At 39.8% G+C, this 20,097-nt stretch overlaps 1 protein-coding gene across 5 annotated transcripts in view; it reads left to right on the top strand.

Annotated features, from left to right (window-relative positions):
* CDKL5 (cyclin dependent kinase like 5) overlaps window positions 1–20,097 on the top strand; it is a 141,975-nt gene that overhangs the window by 90,229 nt on the left and 31,649 nt on the right. For all 5 annotated transcript variants that reach the window (XM_087757992.1, XM_087757988.1, XM_087757991.1 and 2 more), the window contains 4 exons: window positions 126–185; window positions 7,396–7,486; window positions 12,032–12,221; window positions 16,663–16,743. In XM_087757992.1, the coding sequence (XP_087614118.1) occupies window positions 126–185; window positions 7,396–7,486; window positions 12,032–12,221; window positions 16,663–16,743 (422 nt within the window). The remainder of the gene's footprint in view (window positions 1–125; window positions 186–7,395; window positions 7,487–12,031; window positions 12,222–16,662; window positions 16,744–20,097) is intronic.

The following is a 20,097-nucleotide window of genomic DNA, read 5'->3' as shown; positions in this document are numbered from 1 at the left end:
TTCATTTATGATTCCATGAATATCTCTAAATATGTTATAATGAAATAATATTTGTTGACAAAGTTTGAAATTAAAAAGAGACATTAACAGCCTTATTTTTTTTCTCTCTCACTTTGATACTCCAGATATCAAGCCAGAGAATCTCTTAATAAGCCACAATGATGTTCTGAAGTTGTGTGACTTTGGTAAGTTCAATAAATAGAAACTTGCTTCTTACCTTTTTAAAGAAAATCTCTTGCAATGGAGTTTTGCCTTATTCTTATAAGAGTTCTACAGTATGTACTGTTTAAAACCCTTTCAGTGGTCAGAATTGATTACTTCTTCAGGTTTGTGGCTCATAATTTAATTTGAAAGATCTTTGGGCTTAATTTGCATACCCTGTGAAATGCCTGTGTTAACATGTCAACAGAAATGCGATATTTATCTCATCCTATATTTGACGAGGTTTTTACTAGCAGTGTTATTGGCACTCAGCTGAGAACAGCACAGATGCTAAGCTGATTAGGACGCTAGCAAAACTGTAGGTTTATCTGGCCTGTGTATTAAAAGCAAAGATAATTCTTCCTTGTTTAGTAAAGACACAATAAACTTATACTTTTTATATACTTTTTGAACCACTGGCTTTCATGGACAGTCATGTGTGTAGTTCAACTTTTATTGTTATGTTAATTAAGGAATCGTGTGTCCATATATGATTAACGACTGAATGGCTGGAGGATAAGTTGTACGTGTAATGTTAACTTCGATGTTTCCTGACCTATCAATACCTGTTTAATGTCAGTTTTAAGGCTTTGAAGAAGCAGCACCCCAGCACAAGGCAAACTTCGCCCGTGTGAGTAATCCCCAGAAGACAATAGGGCAGAGTGTACACTGTTCCAACAATCTGTATTTTTGTTCTAAATGCTACATAAACACAGAATAAATTATTGTTCCCTCTAAAAAGCTTACAGTTTGGCTTGGTAAATAAAAACCAATTCCATAGTGCGACCCATGGGCACTTTAACAGTGAGAGCAGTTTGAAAGCTGTCATTTCAAACCTCTGCAATTTTGAATGAAGAGAAGAACTGCTAAAAAAATAGATTGAAATAGTTTTTTAGGAACACAAAAAAGGCATTTGTAATTTGCAGTGCCGCTTATTTCTTTTAATCATAAAGGCATTTTTGCTTAAGGATTCAGAAACAATAACCATTCTGGGGAAAGCCTTAGAAGATTTGGTACATATGAGTTCTTTGAATTAAGGGCAACTTGTTCTGCAGTGTAAGGAGCTGCACAGCTCTGACAGAACACCAGGGTACCCTTGCACGGCACCCTTGGTGCCTTTGCCTTTTCGGTATCCACAGGCCTCCTGCCTGCACCGCTGTGGCTGCCCTCCCCTGGCAGCTCGCTGCCCAGAGCTGGTGGGGCAGGATTTTTCCCTTGCCTCCTCGCTTATTTTCAGGGCCTTACCCCTGCAAAGCAAACCCCACTGGGATTGGCAGGGCCAGGGCTCTCCCGGGGGATGGAGGCTGGTGTGGCGTATGCCGTGCTCCCTCTCCACCCCTTCACCCCTGGCACCAGCTTTGGGTGGTTAGGGGACCCAATCGCTGTCTTGCGCAGAGCTTACCAACCCATCAGCGGGCAGCGCCTGCCCCTGACCAACCTGTGCTCCAACCGGGGCTAAAGGCATCACAAGCAGGAACAGCCAACAGGGGCGTGAGTGGGTCCTGATGGCAACTGCTCACCCCCACCTCCTTCCCTGGCCATGGCGAAGAGCCTTCCCTGGCCCTTGCCCTCTCTCTCCCTCTTCTTTTTTTGGGGTGGGGGTGGAGTCCCCCCAAAAGTAACATTCACCGTTAGAATTGGCATATGTCATCAGCTAACAAACCTTTGTGCGTGTGAACTCGTGTCAGCATCCTTTGTGCAGCAGTATTACAGGAAAATAAAAAGCCAAACAAATGGTACAATCGTGTTCTGGACAACAGTTTTCTCACTAGGTATAGATGATGTGAATTCTGTCAGCAGTGATGTTCTGGCCTGTTGGCTTGCTCATGCTGTACTCTCCAGCCATGTTTTCTTTCTGCTGTTGGAAGAGACATAAAATCACAATGTACTCACGGTGCTCGGCACAACCTCAAGGAAGGCAAACTAAGCTACGGGAATTTCTGTTGTTCTTATTGTTCACATGGGTTAGTTTGAATTTTGATCAATGTTTCAGAATTAGTTGAATTTAAAATTCCAAGCAACTCTTATAATTTGGGATCAATTTTAATTTTTTAGCCTTACTGCTAATTGACATTATTGCTAGTAGCTTAAGCTATTACTGTAAAATGTCATTCAGAACAGTATTAGCCACAAGCGTTTCCTGAACATGTACAGATTAGGATATAAGAATTTGCCTTCTAACGTGATTTAACGTATGCTGTCTTCCTACCTAACTTAAATCATGTTTTGGACACACAGGTACTTGTCACATACAGTGCCTCATTCCTCATGTGGTAACAAATGCAAAGAAAAAGTCTGCCCATCCATCCCAATGCAGATATTGAAGTAATTGGGTGTTTCCAAATAACCCAGTGGACAAAGCAGTTTGAATAGAAAAATTCATAAATTTTTAACGAGATATTTCTTCATAATCCTTGTGCCATGTGTTCTGTACATATCGTGCTAGATAAAAATGAGATTGAATGTGGTGCTTGCCTGGACACATGTTGTGTGGGTGTCATTTCTGCCAATAGAAATGGAAAAAGAGAACAGTACAAAATGCCGATTACAGCAGATGCATTTGACTGTTGGAAATAGTTAGGCCTTCTGACTAGTGTGTTTGCTGTTGCAACATGAGGGCTTCAAAATTACTTGTTTTAGCCATCTCTTAATCTCTGTATGATGCATAAGCATAGAAACCGTGAAACACAGGACTGGAAAAGACCTCAAGAAATTCTCTAGTTCTTCCACCTACTCAAAGAAAGGATTAAGCATGTCTGTGTCATTCTTGACAGACGTTTGCTTAGCTTATTCTTAAAATTCTCAGTAACGGAGGTTCCCTAGTGTTCCTAGGCACCTATTTAAGTACTTATATGTCATTAATGTTAGAATGATTTACTTTATGTCTAACTTAAATTTGCCTTATTTCTTTATAAGAACGTGACAATCTTCTCCTTTTTTCCTCACACCTTTTTCCTTGATATCTCCCCTACCCTGTTCTGAGTTGTTTAAAGTCCTTTCTTGAAATCTCTTATTTAGCTTGTTCTCCCTTCTTGCTTCGTGATGCATTTGCAAACTCTATTGCTTTCTTAGTTGTGCTCGCCCAAATTGCCTTCTGTCTTCATGTTCTAATCTATTTCTTCTCACTGTTTAGAGTTTGGTCTAATCTTCTCCCTAGTTACCTCCTCATATTTTTATATCAAAAAAATCTTCACAGTATCTCAGCACAATTTGGAGGAAGGAACAATAAGCTAACTCCACCAGGACAAAAAAAAAGTAATTGTGCCCTTAGAAAGGTATTATGCTTTCTTGAATTATTAAATCTGTCCATCATCTTTCAGCATGGTGTCATAGAGTCAGAGCAGCAGTGAATCCATAAAATGGTTTCTTACATCACCCAAGAATATATAGATGACACTAAAGCCCATGATGATAATTTTCCTTTCTGTCTTGCCACATCAAATCTGTGCTGCACCTAGTCTGTAAAGTTGGGGGCTGATCCTTTTTTCAGACTACATTAGCTGCTGCTGATCTCTGGACATAGTACCGGCAGACTGTGACCAAGTTCCAGTAGACTGGCCTGGAGGGAGGAGGATGCGTCATTGACTTGTTGATTCCTCTGGTGCACGTGGACCGGTGGGCTGCCAGCCTTCTGCGTTACATTAGCACATGTGTTTATTTGTGTCACGTAACACCTTCCCCCTCCCCTCCCCATCCAGTTTGGGACTTCCCGCTGTTCATTTTGGCTGTCCCATTTCTTCGGTGTAGCTCCTGGTTATCTTCCCTCTCCTCTTCAAACACATGAATGAATTTTTCACTGATAAGATTCATCAGATGGGTCATGTAATTTGAAACAAAAACAGGGCAGCCTAAGCAGTTCTAAATATAGTAATGTTTAGAAATTTACCCAAACCCAATGTTACATGTAATAAAAAATTCCTTTCCAGCTTTTCTCCAGCAGCATCAGTAATGTTCATTAGACTTTATGGGAACAGGTCAGAATTATTATTATTTTGGGACAACTTTGAATTATCTGTTCCTCATCATACATGCCTTTGTTTACTAACTCTTGAACGGAAACTCTAGGGAAAATGTGGGCCTGTTGCTAAATGAGGTGGGTGCCCTGGTGATGGAGGATACAGGAAAGGCGGAGTTACCGAATGCTTTCTTTGCTTCAGCCTTTACTGCTAAGGCTGGCCCTCAGGAATCCCAGACCCTTTAGGCAGGAGAGAAAGTCTGGAGAAAGGAAGATTTTCCCTTGGTCAAGGAGGATTGGGTTAGAAATCATGTAGGGAAACTGGACACCCACAAATCCGTGGGCCCTCATGCGATGCACCCACAAGTGCTGAGGGAGCTGGCAGATGTTATTGCTAAGCCACTCTCCATCATCTTTGAAAGGTCACGGAGAACAGAAGAGGTGCCTGAGGACTGGAGGAAAGCCAATGGCAGTCCAGTCTTCAAAAAGGGCAAGAAGGAGGACCCAGGAACCTATAGGCCAGTCAGCCTCACCTCCATCCCTGAAAACATGATGGAACAGCTCATTCTGGATGTCATCTCTAAGCATGTGGAGGAAAAGAAGGTTATCAGTAGTCAACATGGATTCAGCAAAGGGAAATCATGCTTGACCAATCTGATAGCCTTCTGTGATGGCATGACTGGCTGGGTAGATAAGGGGAGAGCAGTTGATGTTGTCTACCTTGACTTCAACAAGGCTTTTGACACTGTCTCCCGTAACATCCTCATAGGTAAACTCAGGAAATGGGGGTTAGATGAGTGGACAGGGAGGTGGATTGAGAACTGGCTGAATGGCAGAGCTCAGGGGGTTGTCATCAGCGGCGCAGAGTCTAGTTGGAGGCCTGTAGCTAGCGGTGTTCCCCAGGGGTCAGTACCAGGTCCAGTCTTGTTCAACTTATTCATCAGTGACCTGGATGAAGGGACAGAGCGTGCCCTCAGCAAGTTTGCTGATGATACAAAACTGGGAGGACCAGCTGATGCACCAGAAGGCTGCGCTGCCATGCAGCGAGACCTGGACAGGCGAGAGAATTGGGCGGAGAGGAACCTAATGAAGTTCAGCAAAGGCAAGCGTAGGGTCCTGCACCTAGGAAGGAATAACCCCATGCACCAGGACAGGTTAGGGGTTGACCTGCTGGAAAGCAGCTCTGCGGAGCAGGACCTGGGAGTCCTGGTGGACAACAAGTTAACCATGAGCCAGCAATGGGCCCTTGCGGCCAAGAAGGTCAACGGTATCCTGCGGTGCATTAGGAAGAGTGTGGCCAGCAGGTCGAGGGAGGTCCCCCTCTACTCTGCCCTGGTGAGGCCACATCTGGAGTACTGTGTCCAGTTCTGGGCTGCCCAGTTCAAGATAGACAAGGAGCTACTGGAGGGAGCCCAGCAGAGGGCTACGAAGATGATGAGGGGACCGGAGCATCTCTCTGATGAGGAAAGGCTGAGAGAGCTGGGTCTGTTTAGCCTGGAGAAGAGGAGACTGAGAGGGGATCTTACCAACGCTTACACGTATCCTAAGGGCGGGTGTCAGGAGGATGGGGCCAGACTCTTTTCAGTGGTGCCCCGCGGCAGGATAGGGGGAAGGGGCACAAACTGAAACACGGGAAGTTCCATCTGAATAGGAGGACAAACTTCTTTGCTTTGAGGGTGACAGAGCACTGGAACAGGCCGCCCAGAGAGGCTGCAGGGTCTCCTTCTCTGGAGATACTCAAACCCCACCTGGACGTGATCCTGTGCAACCTGCTCTAGGTGAACCTGCTTTAGCAGGGGGGTTGGACTGGATGATCTCCAGAGGTCCCTTCCAACCCCAACCATTCTGTGATTCTGTGAAGGTGGAGGTATCTTGCAAAAAGTAACAGCTGTAACCTCTGTCAGTAATGAATTCATCATTGTTTCCTCAAATCACTAGTCTAACAATAATAATCTGCATCCAAACCTTTACTTCAACTTGCAGTAAATTAGTGTTCCAGAGGGGTGAGCAGGGCTGGGCTCCTTCACACCAAGCTGCCAAATGAGATACACTTTAAGAATACTAAAAAAAAGATATATAAAAAAATTACAATGTTACAAGCATAGTCATGTGGGAAAAGCAATTTTGGCAGCTTCTGCATAAGAACTCAGACATAAAGAGGAATGACTATTGCATTTAAGTAGCCCTTATTGATTCTGAAAATGAAATTATGCCTTACACCTCTGCAGTGCTTTGGAATTTTTATTCCTTCTTCATCATTCATGCACTAATGGAAACACTCATAGTGATTTCACTGAAGTGAATTTTGGACCAAGTTTTAACACCATATCCCAGTAAGAAAACATTTTGAAAATGTTGCTTCTGCATTTCAGTCCCAAAAATTTGCTCAGTTTGAGCTCTAGTAAGGAGCTTTCACATCTGCGAGTCTTGCTACTGAGATCTGTCTGTCCTGTCTCACCTTATTATTAATCATTTGTTTGAAAACAGTAAGACACTTGATACTTTTCTGAAAACAATGCCAGCATCTGCCCTAGAGTACTTCTACGTGAAGAATCCGGTAACATCATTACTGTGGTGCTCGGCTGACTTTTTATAAATGGAGGAGAATGAAAACAAAAATACCAATTATTCTTACATCTGGGTTTTCCAGTATGTGGAAATTGTTATGCCTTAGGACAGAAGTTAAGTTTTGGTACAAATGCAAACAAGTATAATTTTTTTCTTTTTAATTCTTAACAAAATGATGTGGAGGAAGAAGTTAATTTGGAATTGGTTTCTGATCGTAGTTCACTAAGAGCCTTGTTATGAATGTGATGATAAAGCAGGTGGGAAGGTGACACACGGAGTGAGCCAAATGCAGATTTAAAGCAGTTTTGCTGATCTTTGGTAGACTCCTGCCTTTTGTAGTTTTGGGGAGATGACATCTTGACAGGTAACTTTTATCAACCTGTTTTGATTATGGCAAAGCACCAAAAGTAATAGCAAAACTTCATAGACTTCTGAGGAGAGTACTCAAGTAAAGTAGCCATTAAAGCAGACATATGCTGACTTTCGCTGTCGTATCAATAAAAGCTTGCATTTCAGTAGACAAGCAATTGTTGGAGACATCATGCTGCACTAGGGGTTGTAAACAATTTGTTTCTATATAAATAGGTGTGACCTCTTACTGCCAAAATCAGCAGTCATATACATATTGTATTTAAAATAGGATATAATCTTTCACACTGTTTCTTTGACAGGCTTTGCTCGTAATCTTTCTGAAGGAAGCAATGCTAACTATACAGAATATGTGGCTACGAGATGGTACCGCTCACCTGAACTCTTGCTTGGGTAAGTAAAGTTTGTAGGACTGCTGTGATAAATCTTGACTGATTCTTTACATTTGTTTCAGGCACTTTTTGTAAGATTTACTTATGGAAAGCTGTGGTTGATTTAAAGGGAGGATTTTAAGAGGCTTCCAGTAAGTCTGCATAAATCATTGAGATGTTGACCTGTCTTGAGCTGAGCAGTGTTTAACTGATTAAAATATGAAGCTGAATTATAACAGATGTACTTCAGATTCCTGCCCCCCTCATTCCTTTTAGAAGAGGTTTCCATGGTAGTCCTGTAGCCCGAAATGTTCCATCAGCCTCATGGTGGACATCACATAGCAATGGCAATACAGCTTTCACCACGCTACACTCCTAGTTCTCTTCATCCTTTGGGTCAAAACTATGATTTGGTTTTCATTCCCAGTTACCCTTTACCAGCACTGCTGAAGTGGCTCAGAAGGATGGTGCTAGCTTTTTACTAGTCAGGAAGAATTTATTGAAGGAGGCTGTATGAATCATTTTAATAAAGCACTGAGAAGTTAGTGTTGCATTGCCTGTGAAAGCAGTAGTTACTTGAGTAGCCTCAGCTGGACAGTTTAGTTATACTATTTTATTAATCTGTAAAATGAGTGTTTTATTACCTCGCAAGGTTAAACAGATTTTTAGATACTATGTGAACAAATTCATAGGACCCAAAAGAGCAAAGGAAGAGACAAAAATAACTGGAGATCCACTATATGTGATCTTCCCATTACTATCAAGTTTAATAGTGCATTATTCTAAACTACATGATCACTCTCATAGAATACAATTCCTGTATGTATAGCATATATATATTTATATATACATATTCTAGAAATAAGGAATTGTTAGCCACAGGATGAATCAAAAAAGTACTGGTCACTCATAAGATTCTTTAAGCAAAATGTTTCATGCTGCTGAGAAACAAGTCTTTGTTGGAAGCTTTGATTAACACTGAACTAGACATTTCTTGAATAGGTAAAGCATTAGGTAATAATTATTCTGTCAATAAAGTCATCCCAGTATTCCCAGAGCTGTGCTAATCTTAATCAAATTGGTAAGTAGTTGCATTGTTATATGTAGAACAGTATGTTAAAGTTGCCATTAAAAACCTCAAAGCTCAGTTTTTCATATTTTGGAGAAAACAGATATTATTAAGCTTCTAGCACAGTGTGTGTGTGTATGTGTATATATAAATATAAAAAAAGACTTGGAAAGAAAGTATCAATTGTGGCCTTTTTAGTTACACAACATTTTACTCTTTGTCTATAGTAGTAATGAGGATTTAGGAAGAAAGATATGAAAAGCTTGACAGACACAGTATTAATCTGACCTGCAGTTTTCAAAACTGTTTTGTTACCAAAGGAAATTTAGCAGGAATCACATCTGTTTGTAATTGACTAAACTTGTTTGATTAGCTTGTAGAGGGGGTATGTGTATTTAATGCATAAGACTTCAACTTTGCTGGTGTATGTTTTTAATGCCAAGTTTTTCTGGCACAAAGTGATGTCTGTTTCTTGGCAATCCTGTTCTATTTCCCAGACACTCATCTTACCCATTCCCCGTTCCCTTGCATTTACCAAATCTTTATAAGCATCTAATATTCATAAGTCTTCCCGGGATTATTAAATATATGCATTTTACCAAATACAGTTGTACTTTTTAAAATGTGTCCCGGAGAGGTTTCTGTTTTGCGATAAAGTTCAAGACTTAAATTTCAGGAGAGGAAAGAAATTGCTGCCTAATTATTCACAGAACACCCAAAATCTACTCACGTTGGAGAGTCTCAGGTAACTGTCAGTGGAGTACTCTGTACCCTTTGATGACAAAATATTGCTAAAAGCCAGTAGATTTTAAGGCACAGCAGATTACTAGATGAAAACATATTTTGGAGAATCTAATTTGTGCAGGAATAGACTATAGTACTTCTGATTTGTGGTCTCTGTCCTATAGGAGTTATTTCATTTATCCAGCCACACCACTCTTGCATTATTTGCCTGTTATGATCTGACAAGGCTGATCCTGACAGTCAGCAGAACAGGAGTCTTCATCAGGCCTTTTCAAACAAAAAAGTTGCAGTTTATTCTGCCACTGCCTTAAGAAATGGGCATTTTCTGACTTGTTTCTGTTTCACTGTAGAGTAAATAGTGGAAACTTCTTAAACTGTGATTCAGCTTCCTTTATTCTTGTGAGCAAGGAAAGGTGATGGTCCCTGCCTCAAAGGAGTTTTAGCCTTCCTCGGTTGTAACCCTAGCTTGTTCTCCAAGGCCCCAGCCTACGGCAGCCTTTTCCCCATTTCACATTTCAGTGGAGAAACCTACCGATTAAAGAGGTTGCAAATAAAGATGTGCTTGTTTTTCTGTCGTAATAAAAAGGTAGTTTTTTTAGTTGCACTCTCACAAACTGTTTTGCTTACAGAGCCTCAGTTTTCCAGTACAGGCACAAAATATCTTAAGAGCAGATCTTTGGCTTTGGAGTCTGTTCTCATCTGTGTTGCCTTTTGCAGCGTGGAGAAAAACTAGTCTTTCCTTGGCACTCAGACGTGACCTAATGGGTGGGTTGGACTAGCAGCATCACAGAAAGAACAAACATTGAGTATCTCAGCACATCCACAAGTAGTAACTACGTGAGATTAGTAAGGGAATTATGAACCCACAGAGCCATTGTAGTAGTGGTAATTCAGGAGTTTTGGCATGCTCTGCTTTGCCACTGATGGTTCCTTGTCAAGTCTATTTCAATAGGGCAAACTTTGATTTTGTGGTGATTGTTTGAAAGGACTGCAGTGTCTCATGGCAGATTCTGAAAGGCAAGTGCTTCTTGAAATTTTGGTGTCCTACTTCAGCTTTCCTAGCTACCGTAGGCTCCTGCACTCAGTATCTCAGTGGGCCTGTAGTTTCACTCAGGCTATTGTCCAGCTAGGAATGCTTTCTCACCGTCATCTAACTAAATCATCACAAGGGTTACAGGGTCCAGGTCAAGTGCCCTCCCCGTAAAGTGAAATAACAAATCATGAGTAAGCAATGGGGAAAAGTCTGATTTTTTTTTTTCCCTTTACTCTGAAGGTGTTCTCTCTCTAAACATCTTTCATCACCAGCATAAGGAAGGAGCAAAGGGAACAGATTTAGGATAGGAATTGTCACCTGCAACTCCTGGTGCTGTCTTATTCCAGAAATAGGCAAGCCAGCTGTAACTTAAAAATCTCTTGAAACAGAGGTTGAGTTGTTGGATTACAAGTTTAAAAAAGAAGAGATTCAGTGAAATATGTTTTCAGTTCAGTCTTTGTTCCAGTCTTTATTCTTTTTATATGCTTTTTCTTTGACATGAGAAGAATTTTCCAGTTGTTCTGCTCAAAACCTAAACATCCAAAAGAGATTCTTGGAGTAAGTCGGAGGCTACAAAATTTTTTTACAAATTCAGCAAGCAAGAACTTGGGCATACTGAAAGAGTTGCTTCAGTCTATAGTAGGAACAATGAAAAGCTAAAAGTATGTAATGTGTTAGCTGTTGCACAATTGAGGTGGGGGGCTAAACAAGCTTGCTAAGGAACGGAACCTTAGAGTGAAAATGAGAAACTGTCCATAAAGATTCAGTGTTCATGCCTTTAGACTGAATGTTGCAGTAGTCTGCTACTCTCTCCTCTTCATACAAACTTCCATTCTCTGTATTCCAATTTTCTGCCCTACGTGTCCTACGAACCATCCTCAAGTCCATCGTCTCTCCTGACTAAAGCACCCACGTTGTCTGTTCTTGCATTGAATACACTTGTATGTAGTCTCAAGAAAAGCTGGTATAGCCCTTGCCAGTGTAACACTCACACTATTTAGTTTTGTTTCTGATTAATTCCTTCCACCTCTTCATTGCTGACCGAGCTTCTTTTGTCATTAGCAGTTTAAAATACCAGGTGCCATCCTCCCCACCACACAACATTGCCTGCATACATGGAGACCACCCATTAGAATTTCTCCCCAAAACCCCACCTGCGGCTTTGCTCCAAAACAGGAATTACTTATTTTATGATGCTTTCATTGCTTCTTCACCTGTGTTTTTTAAGGAATAGTTTTCAAGGGCATTCTGCGTTCTGCCTAATTAAAATTTCACTGCATGAATACTGAAACAAAGATTTCTTCTCATTTCTGTTCTCCCAGTGGCCAGACTCAGTATGCCTATCCACCTATTAAGCACAATGGAAAAAGAAATGTAATGCAGAAATAGAGCACAGTCATTAACCCCTGGAGAGAAGGGAAGTTAGTCCTAGTTTAACTTGGAATGGTAACTGCTTTGCAGTCAAAAAAATTATTCTTGTATGTAAGATTTTTCACAAAGGTAACCAGATCCCTAGGGGTACTTGAGAATTCCTCTCCTGCCTTTTCAAGCAGTGATACATGAGGCAATCCAGGGCAGAAACAGAGGGCTTGGTATTTGAGGTAGTTTCTTTAGTATCAAAGTTTATCTTTCTGTGTTGTAAGGAAGCATGCCATGGGAAATATGACCAATAAATTGAAACAGTGTCAGTGGGTGAAAAACATTATACGTTTACTTTACAGAGCCCCTTATGGAAAGGCTGTGGATATGTGGTCTGTAGGCTGTATCCTGGGAGAGCTGAGTGATGGGCAGCCCTTGTTTCCTGGCGAGAGCGAGATTGACCAGCTCTTTACCATTCAGAAGGTGCTAGGCCCACTGCCAGCCGAGCAGATGAAGCTCTTCTACAGCAACCCACGCTTCCATGGCTTGCGGGTAAGAGAAAGCTTTGTTCTTTTTTTTTTATTTACTCACACGCTATTTACACTGTTGTCATTGTTGCTGTGAAGGTCCTTTTCATTTACATTGTGTGTTATCGATTGCATGTGTTCCTGTGTAATTATAGGTTACTTAGATTATAAGGCATTCATAATTCAAAGTAAAATTCTGATTACACCAGTACTGAGTTGTATAAATATGTTTGTTTTACTGTTAAAAGTTGATTAAAAATTGTCTTTCATTTCTTTGACTTCTTTGGCATGCAGGTTAGCATTTATAACCCAGCTTAGCATTACCCTGCCAGGTTTGCACTGTGAAGTTTCATGGCATAGCTCTGTCAGTTCGGGGTATGGAAAATTCATGCCTGCTGTCTTCAGGCTCCTGTGTTGGAAAAATCTGGGCTATGGATGCCACTATCATGGCAGAAGAGCTTTTTGCCTTTTGACTTATATTCCTGGGGAGTTGACATAAGCCATCTGAGTAAAAAAGTTCTTCCTACTGACAGCATCGTTCCCCTTTCAGGGTTTGCCAATACCATGTAATGACAGAGACTCACTAGTGTGGAGAAGCTGCTCAAGTTGGGACGCGCAATATGGCAAAATCCCAGAAGCAGTATATAAGTAGTAGCTCTGTTATCTTAAACAATACCTCATCAGTGATTGTACTCATGTTTTCCTGTAATTCGGTTTTGGTTGTCATTTTTTATTAATGAATGTTGCTTAGAAGGGTGAATTTATGATCTTGATAAAATGGTTTGAAATCGTTAGTGTAAAATCCTATAAAGAGACATAGCAAGGCCTTAGGAGACCTGGCCTGTGGTAAAGACTCAAGATTTGAGTTTTACTCTGTAAAAGAGAAAACTTAGAGAATGAGAAGGGGAAAGAGGGGGGACCTAGTTGTCTAAAAACGTGTTCAAGGTTGCCGTAAATTGGGTTTAGCTGATGATGATAAGAAAAGAAAGTTGGTTTAAGGTGTTAGGATATTTAGCTATAAGGATAGCTAATTCCTAAGAGTTTTTGTTGAAGTTTGTAGACCCTCCATCAGTGGAGGGTTTAAAAAAAGATTAGACAAGCATTTCTTGCAAGGTCCTGTGTGTATTTGATCCTGTTTAGAACAGTGGGCTGGATGGGATTTTCTATTTAAAAAAATTTATACCCCTTATCAGGAAAACAATGCTTTAAAAGTTGTAAGCAAAATAAGTTACTGCCTCTTCAACATTATTTTACAGCAGTTCTGGTTGTGCAGTGTAATCTTATTTGGATAAATGCTCTGTAGTGTCTTAGGATGAAAATGAAGTACCTTTATTTTGTAGCTTAAAAATACTGCAGTAATTCAAAAAGACAGCATGGACCTAATGTGATTAGCACAGGGTTGAGAGTTATGAGTCTCTGTTCTTATCCTGAATCAATGGTTTATTATTTGGCCTCAGACATGTTGCTGCCTTCTTAGCCCCATCTGTAAATTCAGGATACTAATGATGATGACAGTGACATATGCCTTCTAATAGAGAGTAGCTTTTGAATATTCAAGTGAAGTCTGAATAATAGCTTAAAAATGAAAAATACTACAAAAAATATTGGTTTGGTATGTGATATTCATTAGTTATTTCATGGGGAAAATTTATTCCATGCTATAAGACAACCTTAAAAGTACATTTTTCTGAATGTAGCATAGTGCTTAATAGCGGAAGATTTTCTGTTGCATAGTGGATAGAAGGTATGCTGTGATCATGCAAATTACTATTTACAAGCTGGATCTGGTGCTGGGTGTTCATGAGATAAAAACTAGCCCATGATGTGGAATTGTTTATCCATATGCTTAGGCTTCGTGAATTTCTACATTACCGTAAGTGTGAATACTACCATATTGTAGCACAGGATTTTAAAAATTCTAATATGCACACTCCAGTACCACATGCACATGTATATAGATGTGCATTTGCAAACCTTGTCTTTTCTTCCTGCTCATTTCCTCCATGCATATATATATATATATATATACACACACAGTTTTCCTCACTCCTGAGGTTTAGGGAGTATTTAGTGATCTCTCTTCAGTCCTTTTGAGGAAGAAAACATCCATGGTATGTTGAAGGCCCAAGGAAATAAAATAATATGGGATCAGAAAGTACCAATAGGCTCATGCCTTTATGGAAAATGTGAGGGGTAATGTAGGGCTATAAATATTGTTCTACAAATAAGTTATAAATAAGCTGGAGAATCTGAACAATCACAGTGAGTAGCCATCTTGTATTACTGCTTTGCATGGCTTTGGCACATTTTCGTGTTTCCCCAATCATTCTAGATGTAAGATCTTCTTTATGATGGTCATTCTATATGAAGACAAGAATATTTTGCCGTTTGGTTCATGTTGAAAGTGGACAAAGCATGGAAACCTTGGTTCACCTAAATTACTATCTAAGATCAACATGACAGACTTGGACTTAAAAAAATTCTCAATCATTAGTAAACCACTTCAAAAGAAAGCAAAGTAAAAAGAAAAATACAGACACTGTTTAGGAAAAAACACATTCAAATGAATGTTCTTTCATTTTCCTTCAAAGCTCATATAACGTACTTTATGAAAAGTAATGCCAATACAAACGATGGGCAGCAATTCATAGTGGTCTAACACTTATACACATACGGTGCACATGCAATGCATTTTGCTTCCAAATAAAACATATTTTTGGAAATGGGTGTTTGTACTGGGTTGCTCTTTAAAGCATAAGTTTGAAGCTGGTACTTAATCTGAGGAAGGTGAACGTGTAAATATACGCACCTCACTGTAACAATCCCTAGATGTAAGTGAGAGCTGAAAAATGCACAAGTGAAAGTAAAGGACTAAAAGTCTTTAAGACTTCCTGCTCATTGACATTTCAGACCAAACATAGTTCTCATATGTTTTTATACTACAGCAAACTTACACATAAAATGTTCGTTTATCTTCATGTTTGTTGGGCTTTTTTGTTGCTGTTGTCTGTCTTAATCACTGACTTGAATGTTGTTGTTTTCTTGTATTTTTAGTGATTTTTAACTGTAGCTCAGCATTTTATGTGGGTATATTTTATGTATGACTTGAGCCCATTTGGACATATGGTGATGGCTTTTATGTACCAGTAGACAAGAACACTGCATGCTTCCTATTGTCAGTGTTCTTGCTTTGATGTGTTAGCTTAAGAGGACTCTCTAGAAAATACATAGGATGTGGATGAGATCAAGCCAGGCTGCAGTTGAAACACTTGCGTAGTATTAGGCAAATTCCACAACTCTGGGAACTGCTGACAGTGTTTGGGTCTCAGTTGCCTAGTTTTGGATAAACTGATTAATGCCAATAGGCTGGCTGATTGTTGTTTTGCTTTGGTTTGTTTTTTTCCAGAGGCTTCTCTGGTATTCAAATGTGTAATTTTCTCTAAAATCAGCATAATTTAGATCCATGAGGGTTTTTTATGCCTCTGTTGGAAATCCAGCCCTAATTTCTAATTCTGAAAACACTGGCATATAAGTTTAGTTTTTAAATTTGAATCTACCTCACTGAAATCAGTTTATCTATTTGTTTGCTGTCAGTTCTACGCATGCCGCGGTCTGGAAATGGATCTTTGTTGTCTGTTTCTTTTCAACTCATACTTGACATTACGTTATAGCAACGAAATATTGAGCAACTTTTCTTTCATTTGATAAAATGAAAAGATTCTGTCTCCATTTTATTTGACTCTTGCCTTGTTTACAAAGCAAGCAAAAAGCCCCAATTCTGTGCTTTATTTTTTTCTTTCTTAAAATCATCCCTGTCTGCCCTGTTCTTCTTTCCAGACAGGGCTAGTTTCAAATACTGTCTTCATCGAGTTTTGTCCAGACTCTAGTTGACAAAAGATGCCCTCCAGCAATGTGCGCTACTTCTCATCGTGTTGCCAGTTCTTACTGCAGCATGACCAGAGGAGTAATCCTGAACCTTAAACCTTTGGGGTTTTGATGTTTTTCACTAAAAACATTTTGGAATTGTCTGTTAATCGTTGGTATTTAATTAGTACTGTATTTGCATTCTCAAATTCTTTCCAAGCTATTTTTAATCCTTTTTAAAAATGTATATTACTTATATTATTTCTGAATCTATTTTAAACCTCCCACCTCTTGTCAAACATAACACCACAAACACATTTATAAATCTAAGTTGATTATTTCTCATTTGAGAGGGGTTCCTTGACTGCCCTACTAATCAAGAATACTTTCTTTGGTTGACTAGGTGCATATCATACATCAACAGTTATTTGTTTCATTATAATGTTTTGTAATGTTTCATAAACTGCTAACTTTTTCAGTGCATAGGATTCTCATTAATTACATGCCTTTATTCACTGTGTGGTTTCTATTTTTTTGAAACATTGTATTCATGTATACCTTGTTTACATTCTCAGTATATTTATGCTATATTATTTTTACAGTTTCCAGCAGTCAATCATCCACAATCTTTAGAGAGAAGATACTTGGGAATTTTGAGTGGTGTATTGCTTGATCTTATGAAGGTAGGAAAATGCATTTTATTTTCTGTCTGTAATATATAGGGAAAGATGTAAGTGACTTTTTATCTTTGTTTCCTAATATAGTACATCTCAAAAGTACTTGTGGACTTCCTTCTGAGATATTTTGATATCACCGTTGTTTATAGCAAGGCTTGATATTTCCTAGGAATCAAAATACCCCTTGCAAATGCCAGGAGAGTCTGTTCAAATTTGACTGATTTGATAAACAATACATAGTCCAGACAAAAGAATCATCATCATTTGCAGCAATATGCATTCACACTGACATACATTCAGATGCACAGGTTACCTTAGTAATGCTGCAGTATGAGCTCTCAACCCATAATAAATTTAGATAAATCCACAGAGTATTAGGCTAACCTGAGTTATTGTTCATTTGTTGTTGCATAAGCACGAGGATGTGGACAGCTGTCAAAGTTGATGCACAGTATTTTTTTTTTTTTTTTTACCTGAGTACTTAATCTGCTTGCTATCACTCACCTCTACACAGTGTGTATGTTAATTTACTCTTCAGTCCTGTTTTGGAACAAGTCAGCTAGTTACCCATGACCAAACTAGGATATGGTCCTGAGATATGGTCTCTTTTTCTTTAACACAACCTGTTCAAGTCACTTTCATTTAATCTCCCTGCCTTATGAAAAGAGTCAGCATAGCTTTTATCTTGGTTTCATGGAGTCTGCAAAATTAGGTACCTCAGTGCATGTAACTGCTTGGGTTTGGTGTTATACATTCTCCTCTATTTTCTAATTCACAGAAACCTTTTTCTGGCAGCTATAGCTCAAGCTGTAGTAGCATATATTGCAGAACAGCAATTTCAAGATCATTCTTCAGACCATTGTTACATGTGCTGGAGTGGGGTTTATTTTCATTTTATCCTAATTTTTATGTTAGATCTCAATGTCTTTTGGGTTCTTTTGGTGTAATTTAAAAGTTACAAAGTTGTGAAATGAAGCACTTGAATTTTAGGGAAACAGGTTTCCAAATAATTCTATTCCACTTTAAATAATTCTTTTCAACTTTTCTGTCTGTATTTCTCCCTACAAGGTAAGAAAGGTCAGGGATTCTGTAGAGGGGATATTTTGTGTTTGACCTACATTGCTTAATTCAGGATTTGGAACATTGTTAAAGAATGAGCAAAAGACTACAAGAAGAGATTTGTGGTTAAGTTGCATGCTACAAATGCTGCACATACTTTGCTGTATGCCTGTCTCTACTCCAGACGCTGGACAGTCTGGCACATGTCCACGCTTGGTGTGTTCCTCATTATCTGCATTCTCAGTGACCTCAGGTCTGATTACCAGATTACTGAATAACCCACACTTTAACTTATGTCAGCTAAAGTAATGAGTTCTTGATTTATCTCTATTTAGAGAGCATTTCTGGACTAGCTTACTGAGGCAACATCCGTTTGGCCCCATTGCTTTGTTGCTCCTCTCCTCTGCTCTCCTTCAGAAATCACACTGGTTTGCAAGCACGCATTTGGGAGCTGGTAGCTGGTTTTGCTTGTGATGACTTGGGCAAAAAAGGCATTGAGTATTTCAATCTTTTTCATATCATCTGTCATTCAGTTGTCTTCCCCCATTCAGCAGCAGACATGCATTTTCTCTGAGCTTCCATTTACTACTAGAACACTTGTAGAACCCCTTCTTTTTACCCTTCATGTTCTTCACTTGCCTTAGCTCCAGCTGGACTTTGGCCTTCCAAAGTGGCCTATCCTTTGTGCTAATGCAGTGCTTTTACAATTCTCCTTTGTATCTTGTCCTTGACTCTAGTTCTTATACACTCCTGTTTTGCATTTTTCTTCATTAAGAAACTCCCTGTTTAGCCAACCTGACCTTATGCAAAATTTTGTGGTCTTCTGTACAATAAGATGCTTTGTTCCCAAAGTCTCAAGAAATTTTCTTTAAAAATCAAGTGGCTCTCCTGGACACCTTTCCTCTGAAGGCAGTTTTTCAGGAGATTCTGCCCAGTAATTCCCTGTAGAAGCTGAAGTTTGCTCTCCTGAAGTCCTGGGTCCTATCCCTGATGCTTATCTTCCCACCCTTTCTTTGAATCCTAACTGTAATCATCTCATGGTTGCTACAGCTCAGACTGTCTTCTCTGATCAGATTTGTCACCAGTACTTTACTGTTGGTGAGCGGCAGGTCAAGTAGAGTGAAGTCCTACCTTTGGGTGATGTGCCTCTCCAGCAGCTGCGCTAGGAAATTGCCACCAACATAGTCTAGAAATCTCCTGCATCATCTACACAGACTGGGTGTCTGGATAGTTGAAGTCTGCCATGAGGATGAGGACCTGTGATCAGGAGACTTCTGCTTGTTGTTGTAGAGAGTTATCCTCTTCATCTTCTTCATGCTCTTCCCTGAATAGTTGGTAGCAAACCCCCACCATAACATCACAAATGCTGGTTTCCCTTCTAGTCCTGACCCAGATACTGTCAATGGATATATCTTCTGTTTCATGCTGGCATTTGATACCATCCAGGAACTCAAATTATATGGAGTGCCACTCTTCTCCCTCCCCACCCCCTTCTTTCTGAAGCCAGGTGTACCCATCAGTGACCATGCCTCAGCCATGAGCCCTGTCCCACTACTTCTCTCTGATTCCAGGCAGGTTCACAGCCTTGTGATTCCCTGTGGACTTTCAGTCCTCCTTGCTCGTGGTCCAGGTTCTGCAAGTTACTGTACAGGCACTTGAAGGAAGCCTCTGAACATCCTTTCTTCTGAGGAGGAATGTGGAAATCACGCGTGGCCTTCTCATGTGTGTTTGGGCCATTTGCGCCACTGTAGTGATGAGCACCAGGAAAAAGGAGGAAAGAAAAAGTTAATCGTTCAGTACACCGTTTGTCACTTGAGAAAGAAAGATACTGTAAGACCAAACTGCATAGGAATGTAGTTTGCCACTTGCTTTGTTTCCTGAGCATTTTCCATTTTGAAGTGCAGAGATCCTGTGAAGGGACAACCAGTTTGTGCTCAAGTGGCTGAATACTATGTTAGTGCATATACAGATAGGCATTGTGTGTATGTATACACGTGCATATATACACATAGAGTTGTTCTCTATTCAACCTGTATAACCCTTAAAAAATAGCTCTTCTTTTTACTTAATAGCCATTCAAACTTTTATCCTTGCTGACAGTCGTGCATGTTCAAATATTCCAAGATAAGTTTTGTATTGCCCTGTTCCTGCAAGAAACCTTTCAAACATATCAAAATACCCAACCTACTGGTTTTCAATTTTGTGATATTTTCTACATGACAGAAAGTGTCTTTGTTTAGAATCACAGCAGATCTAACAGAATTATAAGGCAAATGTTATTCTGAGTGCATTGTAAACCGT

Source organism: Nipponia nippon, unplaced genomic scaffold, assembly GCF_047370975.1.
Source record: "Nipponia nippon isolate SJK-2023a ecotype South Korea unplaced genomic scaffold, ASM4737097v1 scaffold_2, whole genome shotgun sequence".
Lineage (NCBI taxonomy): Eukaryota > Metazoa > Chordata > Aves > Pelecaniformes > Threskiornithidae > Nipponia > Nipponia nippon.
This window is presented reverse-complemented; position numbering and strand designations above follow the sequence as displayed.